At 37.2% G+C, this 26,430-nt stretch overlaps 2 protein-coding genes across 7 annotated transcripts in view; one reads left to right on the top strand and one right to left on the bottom strand.

Moving 5' to 3' along the window:
- hipk2 (homeodomain interacting protein kinase 2) overlaps positions 1 to 11,853 on the bottom strand; it is an 88,996-nt gene extending 77,143 nt beyond the window's left edge. For 2 of the 3 annotated variants that reach the window (XM_046865107.1, XM_046865108.1), the window contains exon 1: positions 11,440 to 11,852. In XM_046865107.1, the coding sequence (XP_046721063.1) occupies positions 11,440 to 11,458 (19 nt within the window). In that variant the 5' untranslated portion in view covers positions 11,459 to 11,852. Of the gene's footprint in view, positions 1 to 11,439 lie in introns of all 3 variants that reach the window. The other variant, XM_046865110.1, reaches the window with a different exon arrangement.
- Positions 11,854 to 15,071: 3,218 nt separating this feature from the next.
- Positions 15,072 to 26,430, top strand: part of tbxas1 (thromboxane A synthase 1 (platelet)) — a 65,739-nt gene continuing 54,380 nt past the window's right edge. For 2 of the 4 annotated variants that reach the window (XM_046864409.1, XM_046864406.1), the window contains exons 1-2: positions 15,072 to 15,108; positions 20,835 to 20,921. In XM_046864409.1, coding sequence (XP_046720365.1) covers positions 20,839 to 20,921 — 83 coding nt within the window. In that variant the 5' untranslated portion in view covers positions 15,072 to 15,108; positions 20,835 to 20,838. Of the gene's footprint in view, positions 15,109 to 20,651; positions 20,744 to 20,834; positions 20,922 to 26,430 lie in introns of those variants that run through there. The other 2 variants (XM_046864410.1, XM_046864407.1) reach the window with 2 other exon arrangements.

Genomic DNA, 26,430 nt, shown 5'->3' with positions numbered 1-26,430 from the left:
ATTAAAAAGTGCAAGCTTTTCTCACTTTGCTGTTGCAATGTTGCTTTATCTCATCTTCAAACTGCATATGCATGTGAGTTGTATATATGTGTCTGTAACATTCGTCTAAAAATAATCAAGGATGTGAACACAGCTCCCCCCATCTCGTAATCTTTCCACCGTTCTACTCCACACACTGCATCTGTGTGAGCACTAGAGATTCACCGGACATGACTGCAAGAATCTTTCACACACTTGTAACACTCGTAACACACGAATCTCGCGTCTGCCAGTCTGATGCCACAGAGAGTTCAAATTTACATTATTAATGGCAGCTGTCTTTGGTTTTAAGCTTCGGTTCTGATGTTGAAGCAGCAGTGTGTCAGAGGAGGGGGACAGAACTGTATAAATAATCTTCTTGAATTTAATTTAACATATCGACTGCAATGCTAGTTAGCCTAGCGTTTACCCCTGCTGTTTTAGAAAACGAGGTCATTCAGCCTTCTATCCTGAAGACTTTCTTATCTCATACTGCGAAGCCTACTGAAATTCTTGAGTCTTGTATATGTATAGCTTCCCTTATATTATAGATCCAGGTTTTACTACAGGAACAATATCATTAAACCAAAACTTCTGTCATAGTTTATGTTCTATCAGAATTTATCAGTGCTTTGGTGCAACTCAACTATTATAATAGTGAACATAGCCAAGCTCCTCTGCTGGAATTGTAATGACTTCATGTATTAAATCCCATTTAAATATAATCCCATTAAAACCCATTTATATTTTACCAGTCACTTTGGATATATACACTAAAGGGTTACTTATTTATTTATTTTTTCAAGAAGATACCACCCCAGTGCAAAGTATCAATACTTTGGGATTAGATTTTATGGTTTTCTCCTTGATTCACCGACATGTTTTATACCCTGGCATGTGTATTGCATTTGGCCAGTATTGTAATTTCAGTATCTGTTTCCTGAACCCTGATTTGTTTACTTGTTCAGGATTATTATGATTGTATTTCAGCATTTATAAAATGTCCGATTTCACTGTCAAGTAATTAAATATTATGAATATAAATAGTACGCATTAATACTCCTTCGTGTCTATATGTTTTGTGTCAGTATTGTGCAGCATGATCATGATCAGCATTTAAGCTATTATCCTGCAGCCCTATTTCTCAGTCATGCCATGACTCTTGATTAAGACATCTTTGTATAAAACTGGCTTTTTTTATGTGGCAAAAAAAAAAGTAACCAGACCGTCTTTAATGTGGGTGATGATTTTGCATGATTTTATCAACAGTGCAACATGCACTAAAAGTGCCAGGCTTTCTCGCTTTGATCTATTCTGGTCTTCTCAAAGCTGTGCAAACTTTATCAGCATACAGGAAGAGGAGCGCAGGTGACAAATAAACTTCAGTCACACTAAACCGAACCTTCACCCCCTGGCTCCCACGCTCTCTCTGGCTCACGCTCCTGAAGTTTGCAAGGCAAAGACAACATTCCCTGGGATAGTAAAGGCCACGCTTTTGTAACAAAAGGTCAGCACATGCCCTTTTTCCAAGGCAGCTAGTCCGAGAGAGACCAAGAGAGAAAGACAGAGGGAGAAAAACACACAGAGAGGCTGTTGGCTGGGCTTGAGTGTGCCTACAGCTGCCATGCACATCATCGCAGATGGAGGACAAAACTCTGTGTATTACTGTGTGCAGTGTGAGATAAGATGGGTCAGGGCCTCCCGTTCAAACAAACATGTACCACAAGGATGTTTTTCTCCATGAAGGGCATTTTCATGCTCAAGAACAAAAGAAGTTACATAAATATAAGCTATAAAGCATGCATTTACAAATCACCATGACCCTTTTACATAATCTTGAAAGCTCTCGTCTTATTATAGGGATGAAATGGTGGACTAAGCCAAGTAAATACGGACAAAATAGTGAACACATAAAGAAACTATTCTTATTTCAGTGATAGTCAGATTGTTCCAACATGCATTTGTTATATATATTGTTATATACTGATAATAAACCAAATGAGGAAAGTTTTTTAAATCTTGACAACAAAAAGAAATCTAAATGACAAAGAAACCCACAAACCTGTTCAGTCTTAGATAGAAGTAATGCAACGCACCAGTGTGAAAGAAAACTTAAAAATATATATATTTATAACCATAAAGTAATCATTAATGGTTAAGCAATACCAAAGTAACCACTGTCACCATTCAGTCATGTTAGCTGATATATTTGTGTATGTACGTATGTAAGTAAATACCCCTGCACTAGAACACACACATTGTGTTAAGCATGAAAAGGACAATTTAGCCCTCCCCTTATTCCTTTCTGTCTCTCAGTTAGCTCATGCCTGTAAAATGATGGATCAGATCTGTGTGTGGCCAGAAAAAGTACACCATGGGCATCTGAGCAGAGAGTAAAGCTTGCTTTACTGCATACAGCAAAGACAGGCATATTTTCCCAAAGCTATCATTCATTGCAACACTGAATGCCCTTAGGAATGTTCACGCACGCTTCATTTTTGAACTGCAAGCTTGAATATAGTTTAGGTTCATCTACCTTAAATTCAATGGCTGAATACTGAGAATATAAACTGATGAGATCAGTGTCTGTAGAAGTGTATGGCAGCTGAGCAGTGATTATCGAGGTGTTTGCTCTTCATGCATGTCCAATCCTTTGAATACTCCAAGTCCATTTAAACTATCTCTCTGTCTCTTTCTTTCGCTCTCTCACCCTATCCTCCTGGCACACAAGAGAAACGGGGCAGACCGTTCGCTCAGCTCATCTCGCTCCGTCTGGGGCTTTGAAGTCCTTTGGTTTTCAGCCAAGCGTGTCACGTGTACTGCAACCATCAGTGAAGAGGCTACACTTACCAAAATCTGGCTGATGGAGAGGAAAGAAACCCCCTACAGTTATTCAGTGTGTGTGTGTGTGTGTGTGTGTGTGTGTGTGTGTGTGTGTGTGTGTGTGTGTGTGTGTGGACTTTTAGTAGTCTACTATTCTAACCTACAGAAAAACCACACAGAAAATACCTTACTCCAAATGAGTTTAAAAAGCATTTGATAAATAACATCACTTATGTATTTGTGTAAGAAGGTTCATAAGTATTAGAGTGTATTGAAGGTTCTCTGTAAAGACTCAAAATATGGGAAGTTTTGACATTCAAGCTAGCTAGCGAAAGTGCTATAGTTCAAGGCTACTTCAAATTTACATTATGGAAATTCGGATACAATTATTGCATGCATTTTGAACACCAGATAGAAAAGACAGATAGAGCTATTTTAATCTGAAAAAAGCAAATACTGTTTATAAGGTTCTATCTGGTCATCTTGATAGGCTGCCATTATAAAACCAAAAGGAGGTATTTTTGATATTACAACAAAAACTAACATCAAACAAATATTAAGTGATTCATTTTATATCATTAGCTCAATTTTCAAATGGTTATAAATGCTAGATTGTACATTATAGTAAGAAGATCATGAAGTTCCAGCAGCACTTTGCATGATCCTATTTGACTCAGTAACTGACTGAAGGTCAAATTGATTTTTTTTGTCTCTTTTAAAATTGTCTTTAGACCATATAGCACACTTCTTTTACGCTTCTTTGATCATTCTCCTTGCTTTATCATTTTGTAAATTTTTTTTTATCATCATGGAGGAAACAAATAGTTAAACAATTTAAATAAACCAATTCAAAAGTAAGGTTCCATAAGTCCATCTGAATTATCCATAATTGCACATTACATTAAACAGACCTGGTACATAAGTGTAATATTTAGAAACACTCGAGTGCTCGAGTTGAAATCTAAGGAAACATACAACGATCATATTTTCCATTTCAGCAGCTTGCAGATTTCCCACTCACACTGATAAGCATATAGTTTATATACTCTACCCAATGCACTCCCACTCAGAAGTGTATCAACAGCAATAGCAGGAAACTAATTCTCTCTCTCTCTCTCTCTCTCTCTCTCTCTCTCTCTCTCATTCTGTCAGAGCATACTGTATTTTAAAGGCTGACTTCTGTCTTTTCTTTTCCCCTAGGGCTATTGCCGCACTTTCACTTTTATATTAATCTTTTAGTACAGTATAGGTAAAGCTTAAGGATGTTTCAGTGCAGCACATGCATGAGGCTAATCTGCCACGTCCTGTCCTGATATTAAATTATGTCCCAATAAAGCAGTGTGGCTGTTCTGCCAGACCTGGCCATGCTGAAAGCTCTAAGCCAGGGGATATTGAGCAAAACAATAGGATTTAGGGCATGATGATGTGTCTGCAACAAGCTGGCATGGTATGGGAAAAGAGGGAAGGCTCTGCTGAAAGAGCAACAAAAGCGCTGCGAGCCATCCTGGCCTGCCATTTCCATCCCATCACACACACACACACACACACACACACACACACACACACACACACACACACACACACCATCCCTGGGCTCAAAATCTGCACATCAAGCTGTCTGTAAATAAATGGGCCAAATCTTTGCTGACCAGCTATATCAGTACTCATAAACAGGTCAATGTTTAAAGAACAGGAATGCAGCAGACAGCTAACTTTAAACCTGTAATATTTATATCAGCAGCTAAAAATACCAGCTTCATCTGACATTGTGCTAAGAAAAGTCACTGCATTTTGACTACCAGTAACAGCAGCCCCCTTTTTTGTATGACGCAGGAATTGTGTGTTGCTGTTTACATTTCGTCAGTCAGTGGCTGGTGATATGAGTCGTGGTGGTAGTAACTATAGGTGTGAAGGCAGAATGAATGGCGCCCTTCACCAAGGAGTAATTGCCATGTGATTATAGCCCAACAAATCCGGCTGCAGCAAAGCCCCCTTTCATTTCCCCCCGGCTGGTGGAACAATGCGGCGCAGAGAGACCCCGGCGTGAACCTATCTTCTCATATCTGATCAAAGGGAACATGCCAGTAAAAAATGCACAGCCACCAGACCAGGGGGGCTTCGGCTTAGAAAAGGGCTATTTGTAATCACCTTAAAAGATCACTTTCATGCATGCTTTCTCTATCTTCACTTTATATCCGTCCATACTCTCTCTCACTTTTTCCTTTAACAAATCAGGTAGTACTGTAGAGCTAAGCGGAAAGCCTTTCGATTAAAGACACAGGGCATTCACAATCACACATAGAAAAGCTGTGTTTGCTGCCCTGCCTGCAAATGCTGCATCATGGGAATTGGCCTTCACCTCAAAAACAAACAGCAGCCTGGCTCGAGGTTGGCTCGACTCTTTTGTCTTTCTGGATGACTGCAGAGCGCTGCTGAACTCACGCCCTGGCAGCCTACAAAGTGCATGAGGTTGAGACGGAGATGAACAACTCAAACCAAGATCAAATATTTATCAGAACAATGATCTGTTGCATAGAATAGGGTTTTTTCCACTTTTTTAAGAGCATAAGATCAGAACTGAACATAGGACACAATTTCTATTGTGTAGATCTGAGTGTTTGTTTAGAAATGTATTAGCCCTGAAGTGGACTAATCAGTAGAAGTGGTGCTTAAGACAAGCAAATTTCATATCCGAAAAATTATAATTTCAGCAGCACAAAATAGTTTGATGGACAGCTGCCGCGTCACACTTGTGCTTTCTACATGCAGTCGCACTGCAGTTAAACATGCTTAGAGAAAACGAAGACGCTAACCATAATCATATAATGACCAATGACTTTTTGTCAAGGGCACAAATGTAATGTGTTATACGCATTAAAGACTTTGCTAGGAAAGGAAAATAATTAGAAACTCTTTCATTACTCATAGTCTGCATTAATGCACTTAACTAACTACCTATTATACCATTCTTCATTACATTTCATTGCATTACATTACATTAAATAACACCTTCTAGCCTAATCAGTTTCCAGGCAACGAAAACATGAACACAGGCACTTTTACATTTCCAGTGGGCTAGCTAATACTTTTAATAAGCTTGTGGTCCAGGTCTGACTATATCTGACAATATCCATTACATATACATAATGCAGAACCTACCAGGTCACTCATATTCTAGAAATTTCTAAAGGTAAAGGTTGATTCCTTGCCCCTGAAGTCTGCGGTGTGTGTCAGTAGAACGTTACCCCCATCTGTGTAACCTGACAGCACCAGAGCACACCTGTGAGCCATTTCCCTTCAAACATGTGAAGGCTCAGATATCCTTCAGTCTTCAAAGAGCCATAAGTGAGACGTCGACAGCCTAATCACACTCAACTCTGGCCAGCGTGTCCATTTACAAGAGCCAAAAAAATGCCCAAAGGAACTTTGCAACTCTAAAGGATGACATAGTGCTGTGTATTTAGTTTTGGATCACGCTGATGTGGACAGTCATGTTAGTCTGGTTATGAGGAGCTGTTTGCAGTGTTTTCATAGCCTTAATGTTTCCTTGTAATCACTACATGACTACAATATAAATGTGTGGTCATGACCTTAAAATGTGGGGATTTTCCTGCGCTCACAAATGGAAGACTTAAAACGGTAAGCATTAGCTTGAGTCAGCTGCAGAGCCTCAAAAAGCTTTCTTTAAAAATCTGTACAGCAAAAAAAAAAATTATAACATTTTAAAATTAACATTCTTCATGTTAATTCAATTTACCATTGCGGATTTCTGTGTAAAACAAAAGACCAAAAGTGTTGCAATATTCAACAACTGACCAGTGAAGACTGTCAAACTGCAAATCTCAACATCCTCTATATCGCCCTGTCTAGTTGACCTAGTTGTATGCTATGTATTACCTTTTCTACAGCTTAAGACAAGTCATCCTGTTCCTCTCCGCAGGCATTTATCAACATGTCACTATGGGTTATAAGGCCAGGCTCCTGGGCTCCTATGGGCCCAGATTACTCCCCTGTCTGGACATTAAAAGCCAGGGTCTGAACTAACACGAAAAGCTCATGGTGTAGGAAACACCACAATTGACTAGTTCAACATACATTTTGACTGATGGTTTTGAGACCAAAGCAATTAAGCGACAGCTGTCTTAAAATAACAAGAAAGCGAGAAGCACAATAGATAAAGCACAAATGAGCAGAGATGCCTACAAAAAACCTCAAGCAGGCAGTCAAATAACCAAAGAACAAAGAACTTGTTCTAATCAAACTCACAATCAAACAACCCATTTGCTTTAAATTACATGCCAAAAACATCCACACATGAACACCACAAATTTTACCAATAACACCACTTTTTATCACAAAGCAATTAAGGTTCTGAAGAAGTGAATTTTGGGTGGGAAATCTAAAGGAATGTTTTTCATTTATCTTTACAAATCAGATTCCCACTTCAGATACGCTTCATTAAGTAAGGTGTTTCAGGTCTAACACCTCTGAAACTCTATTTAGGAAAACCACTGACTTTAGTTTTGTGAGAAAATCAAACATCCTGTTTCTGAAATTCGCTTCTTCATTCATTCATCTTCAGTAACTGATTTATGAAGTGGATTCCAGGATTGTCGGGCACAAGACACAAGAAACATATCAATTGAACTCAAAGCACCACATGTATGCACACTTAGGGGAATCGGGGGAACATGACACACAGACAGCAAGCTGAGCTCAAGATTAAACCAGTACCTGTATACTACATCAGTGCTAGTAAAATACAGTGTCCATCAAGTAATCATCTAGGATTCACTAAAATGTCCGACCTAAAAGCCTTTGATATGAAGCCTTTTCTGATAGTAAAAAGTCATTATTTATTGAGGGAAACATTTCCTCTTACTAATAATCCAGTATTCTCATGTGCATTTTGTGTAGTTTTATTAGGAATCTGGCTAGAGCATTCTTTCAAGCATCTAAGCACTTCTGAAGCCTTTGACACTTGCACTTGCTTCTGTTTTGCTTGACAGCCAACATTTAATATTTTTCCCGAAAATATGCTTCCAGAAGAGCTGTAATGCTCTTCTTGGGTATGCAGTACATTCATTTCATCGTCATCACCCTCATCATCATTAGTACTACACACTTAATTTATCATCTTCATCATTCAAGTTCAAGTTCAAGTTCTTCACTGGTGAGTACTCATATAATTTCGTATGTTAAAATTACGTAGGTTTAAGAATATTAAAAGTGTTTAGGAGCAGAGGAAAGGTTTATAAAGCCTTAAGATATACATGTATTCTTTATACTGTACTGTATACATATTAGGTTGCCACTTCGCGGATTTTCGCTTATCGCGGGGGTTACGTTCCAGAACCACCCCCCCCCCGCAATAGGCGAAAATCAATGAAGTGGCAACCTGATATGTATATCGATTACTGTATTGCACATACTGATTCACTGTGTCATGTTTCTCACTTTGTTTCTTTAAAGGTCTTGTGGAGAACTTCGAAGCATTACTTTTGCAACTACGTTGCATTCCTCTTCCTTTCACTGTAGTTCTATTAAATAATTCATTGCAGAATAAAATCTGCTCAGCTGAAAACACGTACAATAACAACTATACTGTTATTACATTTACATTTTCTTGGAAATGCTAAGTTTGTGGGTTTAAATAAACTCTAGCACTCACTTGCAAGACATTTAGCCTGCGTTCATGTTCAGAGACAGAGTTAAATCTTTATAAGTGTCTATTTAGTGTAAACAGAGCTGAGGCAGACTAAAACACACTGTAGCAAATATTTGACTGCATAATGACATGCAAAACTTGATCAGTGTAATACTTTTTTAAATAGTTTGTATTCAAAACTATGATTTATATACTAATGATCTTTTGTTTACATAAAAATTTATATTTTCAGTCATACTTCACCCGGTTTAATATCTGCAGCTCATTTTTTTTAACTGCTTAAGTCAAATATCACCACATGCTCCTCCAGATCAAGGTGACATGGTGTGTACACTGTTTCGTGCAGTAACTACTGTAAACACACAGCGTGCTCACAGAAGTGTGATGAGGGTCAGAAAGTGAAGGGCTACATGACCTGCATATTGTCTTCAAGTTCGAAGCACAGAATCTAATCTGCGTCGAACCAAAATGTAGGAGTTTAGGATTTCAGAAGCACTTACACAGATGACGAACTACAGTCAACAAACGCAGTTCTATACCAGAACCTGTATATCCGTCTACTGTTTCAATAAATCTATCTTTATGTCTGTATGAAACAAAATGATGTGCTTTAAACATCCTCAGATGTGGGGACCAGCTTCACCCCCTACAGCTTCAGAAGCACATCACTAAGTTATACTGGACTTTTGTCTAAATCAGTCTGAAGGAAAAAAACGCTTAAGAACCACATCAATGATGAGTGGCTTTGACATGTTTTGCAATCTGATCCACTGAGCTATGTTATGAGGGGAAGAGGTGTGTTGGTGACTGACACAATACAGATCATATATGTGTATATAGATACATTAATTATCTCAGTGCCATTTTCACTGTACCTGTAAGATTTCCTATAACTTAGCAACAGTAGCTCAAGGCGACTCAGCTCAGTTACTGTGATCAGCGTTGGATGTCAGCTGATACTCAGCATTATTTTATAGGAAAGAGGATGATAACGTGAAAAATCCTATACTATGTCATCTCTCTCCTCTCTCTCTCTCTCTCTCTCTCTCTCTCTATCTATCTATCTATCTATCTATCTATCTATCTATATATATATCTATCTATCATCTCTATAAATATTAATGTCAGGTAATCTGTTTATATGTGTTAAATTTCAGGAAGTGTTTATTAACTTGTATAGAGTTGATTCACATCTTCAATAAGACTCAATGTATTTAGGTATCTATTGATCAATCTGTCAGTCAGTCTATCTATCTATCTATCTATCTATCTATCTATCTATCTATCTATCTATCTATCTATAAATAATTATGTCAGTTAAACTGTTATATGCACATTTCATGAAGTGTTCATTAACTTGTATACAGTCAAATCACAGCTCCACTAGTACCCACTTTATTCAGGTATCTATCTATCTATCTATCTATCTATCTATCTATCTATCTATCTATCTATCTATCTATCTATCTATCTATCTATCAATCATACCAGACTTTTAATACACCAGATCTGCCTCTCTCTATACAGATAGATAGATTCAAATGTGTGTTTATCTATTTAAAAATTTACAGCATATGTCTGTTTGTCTGTATGTCTGTCTTTATTTTGTCACAGACTCTATGTACTACACCAGTGATGGTCTAACTTCCCAATATGAGGTGGTTCAGATAAGAGACAGGGAACATGAGAGGGAAAGACAGATGTGTGTAATGTTCATTGAAAGCGTGTGATATCTCTCTCTCCGCCAGGGGGAGTGTGTCTAATCAATTACAGCTCTCATCCCGAACTGACAACAAAAATCAACACTTCACAATAACACCGATTATTTGCTCACAACGGCTGGCTCTCAAAACGTCTCCCATTCTCTCATTTACAGCTGGAGTTCTGCACTACATCTATAAACATTATGGCTCACTAATGCTTTATAACCTGAACAGTTACGCACCGCATATACTCCGGACACTCAGCGTTTTCCTATCAGACTCGATCACGCTGAGATCATCATGCTGAAATCATCTCGCATTCACAGCACAACTAAAAGTTAATCTTGTTTTCCACAATGCCAGAATGTCCTGGTCTTTCTCAAATCAGGGGGCTCCTACTTTCCAGTCCAAGAGAGTCATGATGCAGAATGATGCGGGAGCCTTGCTTTTAGTCTGGATGAACAGATAGCTTAATCGGATTAACAGATCAGATCGACATGAAGCATGCATTTAACTAATAGGCCTGTAGGTTAAGATATAGGAGGTGTGATTTGCTCTGAAAGCCCACACTTGCTAAATTTTTGCCCTAGGATTAATCTAATCACCAGGTGCCTACATGCACGACATTTAATCTGTCAGTACTTTTGACTGACGGCCATGTGGAGTCTAACATTTCAGTTAATATCACACTCAAATGACATAAAATGTATTTTTTGACACGTGATGGATCCTTAAAAAAAAGATCATCAAAGCCGCGTGCCGCTCACTGAGATCCACTTTGATCTCTTGGGCTGTTCTGCTTTCCGAGATGATCACCAGGGTCCAATCTCATTTCAACTCCAGTGTCTACGCACTCGTTTTTTTGTTTTTTTTTTAATCGGACTGTGAAATCCGTGCAAAAACCACGAGAAGATCAGAGAAGATCGGAGAAGATCTTCAAAGGCAGCAGTGCGATGTGGCGATCGGACTCTACAGGCACATATATGCGCTCGCGGACGCAAATGTTGATCGTTAGTGGACAAAACAAACGCAAAAAACAACAACAATATGCAAAAGCAAACATCCGGATCTTAAGCACGAAGTGCACGCATGAAGTCTACTAATGATGCCAAAAGCCGGTCCGATTTCTTCTGATCACTGATCCTATCTAAAAAAAAGGACCAGAAAGCCCGTTTGGAGAAATCGTACAAATGATCGTGTGATGTTATCAATATTCCTGGATCTTACCTTCGTATACAGGGGCCATCGGTGCAAGGGTTCCTGCTGTTCATGGCAAAAATGTGCAGAGATGCTTCAGTTCAGAACTCGGGAAAAAATCTGCCATCTTGAGCCGCTGACAGAATCGCCGTCTCCCACATTACTGAGCCAGTTCATCGGGGGAGAGAAGAACAGAAGAGAGAGAGAGAGAGAGAGAGAGAGAGAGAGAGAGAGAGAGAAGGGGATCACATCCACAACGCAATCGTAATAGCCGGATTAAACAAAAGAACCAGTCCAGATGCAACTTCGCCACGAGCGCACGAGCGCAGAACAGCTGTCGGGCTCCGAGGCTGAGTCGGATTGCAGCTCCAGGGGCTTCAGCTTGCACAGGGCATGTCTGCGGAGTGCCTGCAAAAGTTGCAATGGTGAAAGAAGCGGAGCGAGACGACTTGAGCCGAGCCTGAGAGCTAATCAAACACCTATGCAATCGTTCAGAGGACTTTACGCCTCCTAAAAAAAAAGCAGCTTTACACATGTTGCATGCAGAAATCTTACATTTCATGTTAGACACGCCTGTCGTTTCTGCATCTTGATAAACTCCTTATCTTTTCATATGCAACATTATTTTTAAAAAGCATAATATTCTGTAATGCATTTGCAAAAAAAAAAAAAGGGTTTTCAGATAATGTATACATTAAAGCAGGGTGCAATTTTTTCTTCTTCAATGTTAGGAAGCTTGGGTTAGAGCGGAGTGTTAGCCATGATTTGAAGCACAGTGGTTTAAGGGACTTTCTCAAGGGCCAAACATTGGTGGCTTGGCGATAATAAATGACATTCACAAGGGAGTTCATCACACTCATCTCATCACATAAATCAGAAGAAGCAGAAAACACAAACTTCTCTGTCCTAAAGCCATTCATTCCCCTGGCAGAATACCATAGCATAGTCACCTCTTGAAATTTTTAAGATCTCCATACAGCATATTTTATCATATACATCATTAAAATGTATGGCATTTGGCAGATGCCCTTATCCAGAGCAACAGAGCAGGAGAGGGTTAAGGGCCTTGCTCAAGGGCCCAGTTGTGGCAGCATGGGGGATTTGAACTTGTGACCTTCCGATTTAAAGTCCAGCGCCTTAACCACTAAACCCACCACCTCCTTCTTAAAGTTATTATAAATTTGGTTTAACTTTAATCTGTTGTATCGCTCATCAATACACCATATACCATAATCACAGAGAAGAAAAATAACATTATAGCAGGAAGCCTACAATCTATACTGCTTATAATTAATTATTAATGCTTCAGTACAGACATTCTGTGCTTTTTATTTTATTGTCCATACACGTGCTGCCATATGATCAGCTCATTAAGATCTTCAAGAGTTGGATCAGAACATTTTGGTAGTCTGGAAGGAAACTATGGTAGCAAAGGTGAAGTTTTCTGTGACACAATACCTACATTTATAATACAGACTCAAATCTTTAGTTCACAAATGAAACTTAATGAAATGAAATGAATCATCTAAACAGCCCTATCCGGAATCTGCCTGTGACCCTTTCGCTCTCACACAACCTCCAATGAAGTAATTACAGTAATTACCCTGTTGAATGATTCTGGTTTCTATAAGTCGTGTCTGGATCAGGGGCGCCAATGACGCCGCTGGATTTTTTTTTTCTTTCCTCCCAGAATGACCGAGAGCGGAATCAGATTACACACCACTCATCCAGATGTGCATCATCTCTCATTTACTGCACTCAATTTAAGAAAAGATTCTCGCTGTGTTTAATCACACCTCTGTCTGCTGGGAAGTGTGTGAATAAAGAGCAACACTGGTCAGAGTTCTGACACACTGGGGAGAAAAAATATCATTATAACTCAACTATAACTACAACTAACTGTTTGACTGCTTACTAGTACTAGTTTAATCATTTCAAAATGAAACGAGAAATGTGATTAAATAAGACATTTGGCAGTCAAGGTTTAAAAAAGGCTTAATGGTAAACTGAACAACTATAATATTAGTAATGATAATAGTGATGATAATAACAAGAATACAACAACTTTAACATATACGATGTTATTAGAATATTGATAATTATTCAACAAATTGTGATTATAATAATTATGATAGTGATGATTAGTATTATAAGTATTGGTAGTAGTAGTAATAGTAGTAGAAGTATTATTAGTAGTAATATTTGTAATGGAAGACCTAGAAGTACTAGTACTAGTAGTAGTAGTAGAAGTAGCATAAAAGTAGTACTAAAATTAATAGTTTATATTATGTATTAGTAATAGTAGTAGTAATAGTAGTAGATGTAGTAGTAGTAGTAATAGTATTAGAACTAGTAATAGTTGTAGTAGTAATTAAGGCATTGCTACTAGTAATAGTAGTAGTAGAACTAGTATTGTTAGTATTATTTGTATTTGTACTACTAGTAGTAGTTGTAATAGTATTAGAACTAGTAATAGTTGTAGTAGTACTGGTAGTATCAGCAGTAATAAGTCCTACGATTAGTGATGATAGTATTAGAACTAGTATTGGTAGTATAATTTGTATTTGTACTAGTTGTAATAGTATTAGAACTAGTAATAGTTGTAGTAGTACTGGTAGTATCAGTTGTAATAATATAAGTTATACGATTAGTAATGATAGTATTAGTACTAGAATTGGTAGTATAAGTGCTAGTAATAGTAGTAGTAGTAGAACTCATTTTGGTAGTTTAATTTGTATTGTACTAGTTGTAATAGTATTAGAACTAGTAATGGTTGTTGTGGTAGTACTGGTAGTATCAGTAGTAATAATATAAGTCCTACGATTAGTGATGATAGTATTAGTACTAGAATTAGTAGTATAAATCCTAGTAATAGTAGTAGAACTAGTATTGGTAGTATAATTTTTATTTGTACTAGTTGTAATAGTATTAGAACTAGTAATAGTTGTAGTAGTACTGGTAGTATCAGTTGTAATAATATAAGTTATACGATTAGTAATGATAGTATTAGTACTAGAATTGGTAGTATAAGTGCTAGTAATAGTAGTAGTAGTAGAACTCATTTTGGTAGTTTAATTTGTATTGTACTAGTTGTAATAGTATTAGAACTAGTAATGGTTGTTGTGGTAGTACTGGTAGTATCAGTAGTAATAATATAAGTCCCACGATTAGTGATGATAGTATTAGTACTAGAATTAGTAGTATAAATCCTAGTAATAGTAGTAGAACTAGTATTGGTAGTATAATTTTTATTTGTACTAGTTGTAATAGTATTAGAACTAGTAATAGTTGTAGTAGTACTGGTAGTATCAGTTGTAATAATATAAGTTATACGATTAGTAATGATAGTATTAGTACTAGAATTGGTAGTATAAGTGCTAGTAATAGTAGTAGCAACAGTAGTACTAGTAATAATTTTAGTAGTAATGTTAAATATAAAAGTAGTAGTAGGAATAGCAGTAGTGATTATACTACAATTATATTACTTTAAGTTAAATGCAGTGATTCTGCTTTTAATATTTTTTTGTTGTCCACATTATTTTTTTTTTTTTACTAAACAAACCAGCTGTTCTTGTCTCACACTACAAGTCCCGATCTGCTTAACGGTAGTCTTTTTTATTTAAATATTTTGTACTGCACTACATTACCCAGAAGCACTTGGGCACAAACAAACACTCCTGCGCGCTGGAAGAGGCAGAGGTAAGCTTTCCACCGCGTCCGTGCTTCCTAACCTGCATTATTCCTCTGTGTGTGCAGGATCACCATGTCTAATGTAATCCTCAAACTCTTATCGGTTAAGATAGCATATCGTGGAAGACCACAACACGGGCTAATTCCAGAAAATAAAAAGTTTATAGTAATGGTGTCTGGTGTTTAAACATCAGGATTATATGCTCTAGAACCAGAAGCCATCATGGACAGTGTGTACATCTTACTGTAGGGGAAAAGATCCTGCAATACCACAGGGATCTATAGCAGGCTAAATATTTAAGGCTGAATCCCAAATTCGATCCTGTGTACTAAGTAGGGTGTATAAATAGTGCATGTCCTCACCCCTGGCATAGTGCACTATTAATAGTGAGTGAGTAAATACTTTGTGGGATTGAGCAATACCCAGTGTTGTGCTCTTTCTGTGCTCTTTCTGTGCTCTTTCTGTGCTCCTCAGTGTGGATCGGTCTGATTTCACTACATCAATGAAAGTGACATGTTTATAAATAACTATACGTCCCTTCAGTAAACTATATATTTCTGTTTAACCACAATCTAACTAGTTTTTATATCCTTGTTTACTACTTCTCTTGGATAAAACAAATAAAATAGCAGTGCTATGAAATTGGATTATACAAATCACAGTCCGCTGGGTGTAATTTCCCTGTTGCACCGTGAAATTATATCCAGACTTTTCGCAGATGTCAGAAATGCTGAAACGCCAACATTATTACAAGCCGAGTCTTCTGTGTGTATTTGGTTGAAATGGATGAATCTTGGCCTCATTGTTAATAGAGGGAACGGGATACACAACATTGCGCATGCGTGAACCCGGGACCTGGTCTATAATTGGGAATAAAAAAAGGGCTAATCACTTAAGATTGTGACGAGATAAAATTCTGATTAAAATTCTGATTAAAAATCTGCTAAAATTCAGAAAATCAGAATGAGACACTGTGATTGTGACAGATAGCCTCGTGATCATCAATAGGATATATTGTGAATCAGCCACAAATGCGAAATTGTGCTGAAAGCACAATTCTATTCAATACATTTCTAACATATTCTCCATTTCAACGGAATGTTTGTGAACTCTAATAACCAAAATTGTAATTGAAAACAAAATAAATGTAATTCATTGCTGTACTTAAGTAGCTTTGAGTATATGTACTTTATTAAGGTATTTCCATTTGGAGAGACTTTAACTTCTCTACATTTCAAAGTCAGAAATCTTACATTTTATTTCCATTCAGCGAAATCATTCATTCCTTTTTATTTATGTGTGAATAAAAAAGTGTGTGCTCTGTTTTAAACTGATTTTGATTGGCACTTGGTGGTATCTACTTAGCACGAACGTAAAGTTCATTATCAGTTCAACAGTAAGCTGAATATTTTGAGACGAATAAATGATGGAAGTAACTCCTGACTCTAACTTGCCACAACACCTGTGGCCTCATTTGTGCATTTTCTTTTTAAAGTATTTGAAAATAAGGTTTTGAGCTCATGATAATTTTATTAGATATCAATCAGTGTTTGACCAATTATTATTCTATTAATAGATTGGTGTGGTAAAAGTCGATTAAGCAAAGATTCTTGTGACAAAAATGATAATAGGACATTACAGCCATAATAAATCATAGTAATTTGGAAACTTAAGTACATTTGGAAGCAAATACTTTTGTACTTTTACTCAAGTGAAAATGTAAAAGGTGCACTTTTACATTTACTGGAGCAATATTTTACCTACTGTATCTCTACTTTAAATCTAGTACATGATTTGTGTAGTTCGTCTACCACTGCACTATAGTACAATAACTGAAATGTGGACGCTATGTTGTGCCTTTTTTACTGCAAATATGCACACAATGTTGGTTTGGTATTTGGTCTGAAGATCATGTGTATCGGAAAGGATAGAGTAGACAGAGAAATCTGAAAAGAATGGGGTTAGGGTAAATTACTAAGAGTGTTCAAACCAGGGCTTTTAATTTTACAAGTATAAAAAAGGATGCTAGTGTGACGGAACTACACGCAGTAGTAAGTGGCTAATTTGTCCTATTACTGATGGTCGGCGCACATGTCACAAGCCAGTCCAGAGACCGTTAATCAAGATGGCAGACAACAGCGTTAGTGCGCACATGAAACGATGTGTGACAACAAAGTTTCTTGTGAACGAAGGCATAAAACCCGTAGATATCAACAGTGTGCTGATGAGACACTCAGCCGCAGTAAGACGCAGCACTGATGATGATGTGAAGCAGGTTGTTCTAGAATGGTTCAGGTGTACTGACTAATCTTTCTATGCTGAATAATTCCAGGCATTAGTTAAACGCTAGTGTATAAATGTAGCAGAGGAGTATGTTGAAGAATAAATTCAGATTCCATTCCTTGAAATGTGTTCTTTTATTTTATAAGTTTAAAACTTGAACACCCCTCTTATTTATTTCATAAGACTTCCACAGTTATTACTATTATACATATTTGTATATAATTTAATTGTTTTCATAATGATTACATATATAAAGAAAATGTAACTTAAAGTCAGTGGAAGCTTTATCACTGCATAGAAGAAAAAACTGCGAACAAGTGCAGGAAATTGGATTAGGCAGAAATGGTCTGTTTTTTGTTTGTTTTGTTTTTATAAAACACGCTGCAGACTGCAATATTTCAGAAAATGGTAATAAAATAAAAATGAAAGAGTTTTAATTGTTTCTGTGTGACTCAGTACCTAATGATCCACAGTGTGGTACCAGTTTGCAGCCCAGTGGTTTAGGACCCACGATATACTGTACAATGCATTCACACACACACACACACACACACACACACACACACATGTTAATAATAAATTCATAATTTTATTCCTGAATGTAAATCTATTTGTATAATGTATTTTTTATTTCAATTGAAATTAAATAGTCTTTAAAACAAGTCGTATTCATTTAGATCTTAGAAAAAAGCACTGAGGAGCTCAGCTCACTTGGGAGGAAACCTCTTCCACATGAAGAGCTTACTCATGAAGCTTATTGTGGGGATGTCAAGAGCGTGCAACGCTTCACCGGGAACATTGCGATTTTAAAAATATTAAATAAGATAGGTTTAGGTTCCTTTAACAATTTTCTTGGCCATGAAACAAATCCATAGGTGTTATTTCCCAGTGTTAATGTCATCATTATTATTCTAAAATAAAGAAAACGCATCTATGAGCAGACTGACAGTGTAGGTCACTCCATAACTACAATTATGACTGCACTCTATCTTTGGCTTAGCTAATAATTTTCTGTTCACAGTCTGGTAGTGTTTGAACCCTTCAACAGTGTCAGGGTCAATTTCTAATCACAGCACCACCATTAGCTGGATCTCTTTAGACTGGTGGGTTGTTCCTTCAACAGTGAAACTAAAGTGATTAAAAACCCCTGCACCACTGAAGAGATGAAACTGATATATACACCACCAGATCTCATTCCAAATGAACACCTATGGGAGATTTTAGTGTGACATTTTCGATAGCTTTGTCCACCACTGCCATCATCAAAACACCTAAGGGAATATCTTTTGGAGGTATGGTCTTCGGCAATTCAGTACAGCTCCAGAGACTTCTATAAACTGTTTCAATGAGCAGTGACGCAGTTCTAGCAGCCTATTTTGGCCCAACACCTTGCTAAGACAATGTTGATTTTTCCTTTAATTAGTGTCACATTTGTACAGTATATATACAGTATATTTACAGTGTATATATATATAAACTGTAATTGTCTGCTTATACATTGTGCTGTGTGTCTGGAAAACTAAACCAGATGTGTTATGCTAAAATATTATGCTATTATTTAAAAAGACTACTTTGTCCAGATGTTTCTTTGCAGTGCAGCTTGTTTGATATTTTTTTACAGTGCAAAAACATCCTTCAGCTTGCTGTGAAGAATGCAATTAAACCACGAAACTACGCTTACATCTCCACTCTTAAAACAGTGCTTCTTGAGACTGTCGGATTCTGCATACAGCCGTGTAACTTTGAAGTCTTTAAATGAATCTGTGAAGATTGAAATCAGATGGAACCATTGCAAGATGGTACTTTAATTGTTCTAACAGAAAACACTAAACCCTCATGGTCTTTTGCAACCTGTAATGGCCAGAATAATACAAATATCCAGTAGAAATAAAAGACCCACCCAACAGCATAGCCTGTGTCTCAGGAGGATAGAAACAAACTAAAGAATTTCCAGGAACCATAATTTACTTATGTAACTGGGTAACCACAACCCTCTCTTTTAGTAATATTATTTATGGTATAATCATGATGGGGTTTGCATTCTGAATTTGTTCTTTGTACTGAGTCATGTGTTCCTGCAGGTTTAGTATAATGACACTTTATTGTTTTTCAATATTTCCTTCATCATAGGTTTATTTATGGAGGTGTTGCTGAACTTGTTTAACTTCATTTCTGAAAATGAATCTCAGATGTTAGTGTGTCTGCCTTTTCACAGCTAAACAATTCACACATTGCTCAGTTATCACTGTGGATTATGTTTTCTTTTTCCATTTTAATAGTGCTGTAATAATTCCAGATTTTAGACACATTTGAAAATTAGCCATTAAATTGTGCCCTATTTCCTGCACATATATGGGGAAGAAAACCAAACATTTTTCGATATTTGGTCTGACGATCACCTATGATATATATTAATGGGAGAGACACATATGCCCAGTAGCCAAAGCAATGTGAAAAATATGAAAACAAATTATTTACACTCTCTAACTACAATTATGACTGCAGTCTATCTGTGGCTATGCTCATTATCTCCTGTTCACAGTCTGGTAATGTTGTAACCCTTCATCAGTGTCAGGGTCAGTTTCTAATCACAGCACCACCATTAGCTGTATCATATTAGACTAGTGGGTTGTTCCTCAACCTGACAGTGAAACTAAGGAGATTTTAAAACCCCTGAAACCCTCATGAAGATAAAATGTATGTATGCTATAGCCCAACCCAAATGAACACCTATGGGAGATTTTGGAGTGACATGTTTTACAGTTTTGTCCACCACTGCAATCATCATAACAAGTAAGAGATTTTCTTCTGGAAGGATTTCTCTTCATCCTATCAGTACAGGTACAAAAACGTGTATACTCTCTGTCAAGAACACGACACCATTTTGGCAGCATGTCGTGGCCCGACACCTTGCAAAGACACTTGATGTTGATTTTTTCTTTAATTAGTCTCACATCTGTACAGTATGTGCTGTAATTGTATGTCTGTATATGAGCTGTATGTCTGAAAAACCAAGCCAGATGTGTGCTGTAATAGTTCTAGACTACAAAAACTATGTTTAAAATGATGTCTCTTTAAATGTGGGTTGTTTACAGTAGGATGTTTGTGAAAACTGATTTAATCGATTACTATGTGTAAATACAAATGTTCTACGTGCATTTTACTGTATTTTAGAAGTTCTTGCACTTTGGATTGCATTGCTTGTGCCGTGACTTGCATTTTACTCTGATTAACCATTAACTGTTATGCAAAACATTAGAAATGTAAGTCAAGGGTGGTAACTAAAGCTTCAACATTGATCAGAGTTGTTTAGTACTATCCAAATACAATCAAATGCAATTTGTGCAGTTTGTGATACCTGTATGTTCATAGCACTTCATACCTGCTGTTTCATTTGATTAATATTTGTTCTTTTGGATTGTTTATCAGAACTGTTTATGTTTTTGACCAGAGCCATGCTGACAATGTTTGGAGTTGAGTCAAGTGGATTCAATTTATCCATTGGCCTTTTCCTGCTATTCTTGGTCCTTCTGTACTGGTGAGTTAAGCATCATACAGTGGTTATGAATTTTAGGTCTGAATTTATATGTATATGATACATTTTATTGAAAAAAAAAAGGACAGAAATAAATGCCTGAGATGTGCTGCATGTGTCACCATAATAATGTTGGATTGGTTAATGGAGTAATAAAAATGAGGTTAATGGTGTATATGATGTAGTACTGGTTTGGAGATGGTTTATATTGTACAGTATATATTTCTAAAAATGATTGCGTCTATGAGTCTGAACACTATATATGAAGGGGGAAAGGTTACGCAGAAAAATAGATGCTGCAGTGGGAAATAATTTCAATAAAGTTCTCGGGCTGGCCAAGAAGCAACGCATTTATTTTGTCCATGATTCCGACTTCAGTTATGAGTAGTAATATGGCTAATATTAAAATATAGTAAAACTGACCAGCAGGCTTTCCAGTAAATGAGAGTTTCCCATTGCATTTTGTTCTTTTGTGCCAGAGGCATTAAAGAAATTGTAAAAATTCATAAACAACTAATTAAGTACTGGAATAATATTAAGGTTGAAAATGCTAATTATATGAATAAAACAGACTTATTGTGGAAAGAAAATATTGCCTACTCTTAGTACATTTTAACTTAATTCACTTCTTCCCGGTATTGCAATTTGATTTATCACCTTTGGTCCAGATCGTCCCATGCAAAGATGTTGCAACTAATTGCTATACTTAACAGAATGAAATCATTCGAAAAACAAGGTCTAATCATTTTAGTTTCATGCATGTCGTGAATATTTCGGTGCTCACTTCTCTTCAGATAGAGTAATGTTCTTTTAAGACTTTTTGTAATTAACCTGAAAGTCGCCTGTGATTGCATCAGTTAGGTATCCCTTTACCTTTCTGTAGACCATGGCCTGGAAATAAATATACTGTATTATAATTATAAATGTTTGAAAATAATTATAGCACTTTATCCGAGCTTTGAAATGTAATACTTTCACTTGTAATTATGGGAGAAAAGTGTGTCCTCTTTTAAACGTCTGTGTCAGAAACATCTTACAGTTATGAGTTTTATGTTGTTCTTGGAACGTACTCTTTTGTATTAAGTTTTAATGCAGTTCAGCGCTTTATTATGAGCTTCAGATGTTCCTGTTCCAGCTTTTTGCATCCCTGCACCCATTCGGTCATTCGGAACAAGTAAATTCCTGTCTGCTGGCAAAAACGCTGCTACAATTCATATTGGACTGAAGGAGGTTGGTTATGTAAAGGCCTGTTATGCTGTCATCTTGCAAATGAAGATTTATATCAGTGGATGAAACCCTCCCACATGAGGACAACCATGACACTAAGGTTAAAAAAAAGACAGGATTTAGTATAGGCAGTGTTGATGGGCTTTTCTGGCACTTCTCCTGTGCTGAAATAAGCCACATTAGAAGAATAGTCTCTGGATTTGAAACTTTGTGGCACTGTAAAATAAGAGCCTGCTATCATTGAAACTGTTCTTGTCAAACATGCCATGACTTCTCAACTATAAACCACACATGCTAATGTAATGGATGAAAATATTCTGAGTGACAGAAGAGCTGGAACGGCGCCATTGCAGATTGAAGAAACCGCAGGCTTCTTTCATGTCTGCGCTGATCAAATGAGTTGGTCGCTTTTGTGCTTCGGTATAGAAGCAGCACAGACAGGGCTTTTTTAAGAAGCCAATCTTCTTAATCATATGTGAATGTAATGTGCGTGAAACAGGGATGAACCACTACTGAACTATCTCCTCCTACTGGCTAGTATAATGATTTATGCAAATATAGGCAGAATTCTTTTTTAAATGCAGTTACACAAATTGGATCAGAAAATTAAATGTGCACTGTACGTTCTCGGAGGGAAGAATATTTAATTCTGCGCTTTTCTTGTGCTGGAGTAGCAGCATTAAGGATGCATATGTTACCTGTAGGGAGGAAAAGAGTGAATTTAAGGGAAGAATCCACCCAAAAACAACCGGTATATACAAATCGCCTAATCTTTATTAGCATCCAGGTTTTATTTTGCAAATATATTGTAACTTTTTTGCGTGAACACATTTTCACTTTACTTAACGGTTTTCTACATGACCCACAATATATAAGGCCGTACGACTACCTGTTGACACTGGTGCAAGTTTGAATTGCTTTGTTTCTGATTAAATAGCAACATTTTAGTGTTTGAATCTTTCTCCTCTATACACAAACAATTCTAAACCTTTCTGCTAATAAAACTTCACGTCATCAATGTCATTGTGCTTATCATTTTTTTAATGGCTAACGAGCTGAAACTCTGCTACAACTCATTGTTCAGTATAAACTTTTAAAATGTATTTCATGGTGGAGTTTTCCATTAAGCACAAATCCCTTTTATTTTATTTATAATTATAATGAATTTATAATTTATAATTAAACTTTAATGCTTTGTTGCACTTTCATATGCTCAAGTAAAAGATACATACTATACATGCATACTTACAAAAAGGTACAAAATGAGTACTTTTTTCATGAGGACTATGCATAGAGAAACAGAAAAAACAACAGATAAGTAAGAACATATGGGCCATTTGATGAAAATGTATTAAATATAATCAACTCATCTAAAGCACTGATATGATAAGATATAATTTAGTGGATTTGGCTCGGCTGAGGAATGCGCTTTAAAGCCAACTGGGCTAAATGCGGGTTAATATGAGGCAATCAGACAGCACTCATCGTGGATCTCTGCATAATCTTGGCTGTGTCGTCTCCTGTGATGCTCGGCTCTTTTTTTTTCATGCTGCTGTAGTGTTGTTATGAGGTTCAAAATAAAGCTTAGTCTTCTTGCAGAGTTAAGAACTACTTTCCTGTGAAAAGTGAGAAGTAGTTATAGGTTGATGTGCAATTAGGTAATTTGTGAAAAGGTTCCATAATTTGAAGTGAAATGGTGGAGAGGATGACATATTCACACAGATCTGTTAATAAAAAAGTGAGAATGTAAGACTGAACCCATCTGTTTGGATAATCAGCTGGTACTTAACATTTTTGTTGGATCAGGTGAGTTGTAAGAGCGAAGACAACAAAATAGAGAGAGAAGCTACCAAAGGCCACAACCTCTCCTTTTCTTTATGTATCTGTCTTACTTTTTTACCTTGTCACAGTATTTCTCATGTTCCTCATTCAGTACAGGTTTAGTTACATACCTCGAATGCTTCAGTCGAGTGTTCCCTGTGTGTTCCTCGGATTAAATCGTTTCTCCATTGTGTTTAGGAGCGTCATGCATTAAGACATTATTTGCATAGAGATGCTGGTATACACCCAGACCACAGCACTATAGTATTTACAGCCATGTTAACTGAGTTTCACCGCCCTCCTGTGTGCTAATACATGCTGCCACTGCACACCATGCGGTGGTAATCGTATCAATCCGTGGATAGCTGACTCTGCAGCACAGCAGTTATGTGGCCAGATTGACTTTCTTTGTCATTGGAGCTGTTATTGCTTAATTGAGGGCTCTTGGACAGCCCATCCATCACAGATGTTAATCATATCAAGGGCTCACACCTCCCTGAGAAACCTTCTCCCCTCAGACCTTTCCATGGCAATCGGCTGATAATAAAGCTAATATTGTAATCTACTCTAATTTCTCTGAGATACACGCAGCACTGTAAATGAGCTCTCAGCTGGATGCTTCAGGTTGCTACTGCAGACAGCACTGTTAATGGGGACTGGAGCGCCATCACGGAGCATAAAGCCCAGTTGTCTTCACACCTCCTGTCCTGCTGATGAGCTCAATTTGAGCAAGCTGTTGACTGAATCTCAAAATACAATATAGAAAATGCAGCAGGTGAAAATCAGCGCCGCTGGGTGAAACCCTTTGGCAAGACGAATGTCATGATTTAAAACTGTTTTTTTATCCTGTTCAGAAAATAGAACAAATAGGACAAGAAAAAGACAAATAAATACACCGATAATAAATAACACGAAAATTGTTTAAAACATTCCAGCCACATAATTGTCAGGAAGTTCATTCCAGTCCTTTTTTTTTTTTAAATGACACTACATTTCATAAATTCACTACATTATCCAATGAGTTTATTAGAGGGACAGCGCATGTAGGACGTTTTGGAGACAAGGTGAGGGAGGTGAGATTGAGATGGTTTGGACATGTGCAGAGGAGGGACATGGGGTATATCGATAGGAGAATGCTGAGGATGAAGCCACCAGGAAGGAGGAAAAGAGAAAGGCCAAGGAGGAGGTTTATGGATGTGGTGAAGGAAGACATGCAGGTGGATGGTTTGAAAGAGGCAGATGTAGAGGACAGGGGGGGTATGGAGACGGATGATCCGCTCTGACGACCCCTAATGGGAGAAGCCAGAAGAAGATTCAAAACTAAAATTTCAAAAATTATCCATATTTAGCTGCAGTGTTAAATTGAGAAAAATCTGCATTTAAAGCTTTTAAGCGTCTTTAGCCACTCATCAAGCATTTATTTGGAGTACCTGTATATCTGGATGTTCATTTAATTATTAATTATGAGATAATGCAATCAGTTAATCATGTGGCAGCAGCACAACGCATAAAATCATGCTAATGCAGGTCTTCAATTAACGTTCGCGTCAAACACTAGAATGGGGAAAAATGCGATCTCAGTGACTTTGACCTTGGCATGGTTGTTGGTGCCAGGTGGGCTGGTTTAAGTATTTCAGAAAGTGCATATATCCTGGGATTTTTACACACACAACAGTCTGTAGAGTTTACACAGCAACAAAAACATCCAGTGAGCAGCAGTGCTGCAGGTGGAAAACACCTTGATTTTATAAGAAAGGTTAGAGGAGGATGAACAAACAGGTTTGAGCAGGCTGGAGGTTGGAGCTGCTGTCTTGAGCAGAAAAGCATAACAGCATATGCGCTATACAGTATGTGTGAGGTGGTTGGGCTAACAGCTGAAATCCACTTTGGATTCTAATCTAAATATAAAATCAAAGTAATGAAATTTGACCATATTGACAGCTTATCAACAAGCTATCACTTGCAAGTAAATCTGGAGTTTTCTGTATTCATCAGAAGTTTTGACAATACCTAGTTCTGAGAGTACCAAGCAACAAAATTCAGCTGTCATGCATAACCCTGTCCTCTTTTTTACAAAAGCTCTAGCTATGTATCTAACAATCTCTGGTGAGTCCCAGCAGAGGGATGGAAATAGCAGAATGTTATTGCCGTGGTGAGTCCCCAAGAGAGCAGGCCTGGGATTTGGAGAGGTGTGATGGAACTACAGGGACTTGCATGACTAACATAAACTGCAGGGATGTTGCAGTAGGGCTACTCACATGTCTGTTGCACCTCTATTTTTGGTTATTGTTATCTTACAACATGCACCTGCATGCTCATTGTACTGTAGCTGCAGAGAGAGCGAGAGAGAGAAAGGACTCTTATATGTCATAGGTTTGCATTTAAAAGGTTTCTAGTCATTTAGGAAAGAATTGTTATTTAACTCTGAATTGTTCGAGCAAAAGCTCTACTTATGAGCTTTACA

Source organism: Silurus meridionalis, chromosome 13 (assembly GCF_014805685.1).
Source record: "Silurus meridionalis isolate SWU-2019-XX chromosome 13, ASM1480568v1, whole genome shotgun sequence".
Lineage (NCBI taxonomy): Eukaryota > Metazoa > Chordata > Actinopteri > Siluriformes > Siluridae > Silurus > Silurus meridionalis.
Note: the sequence above shows the minus strand (reverse complement) of the source record. Positions and strands in the feature narration are given on the sequence as shown.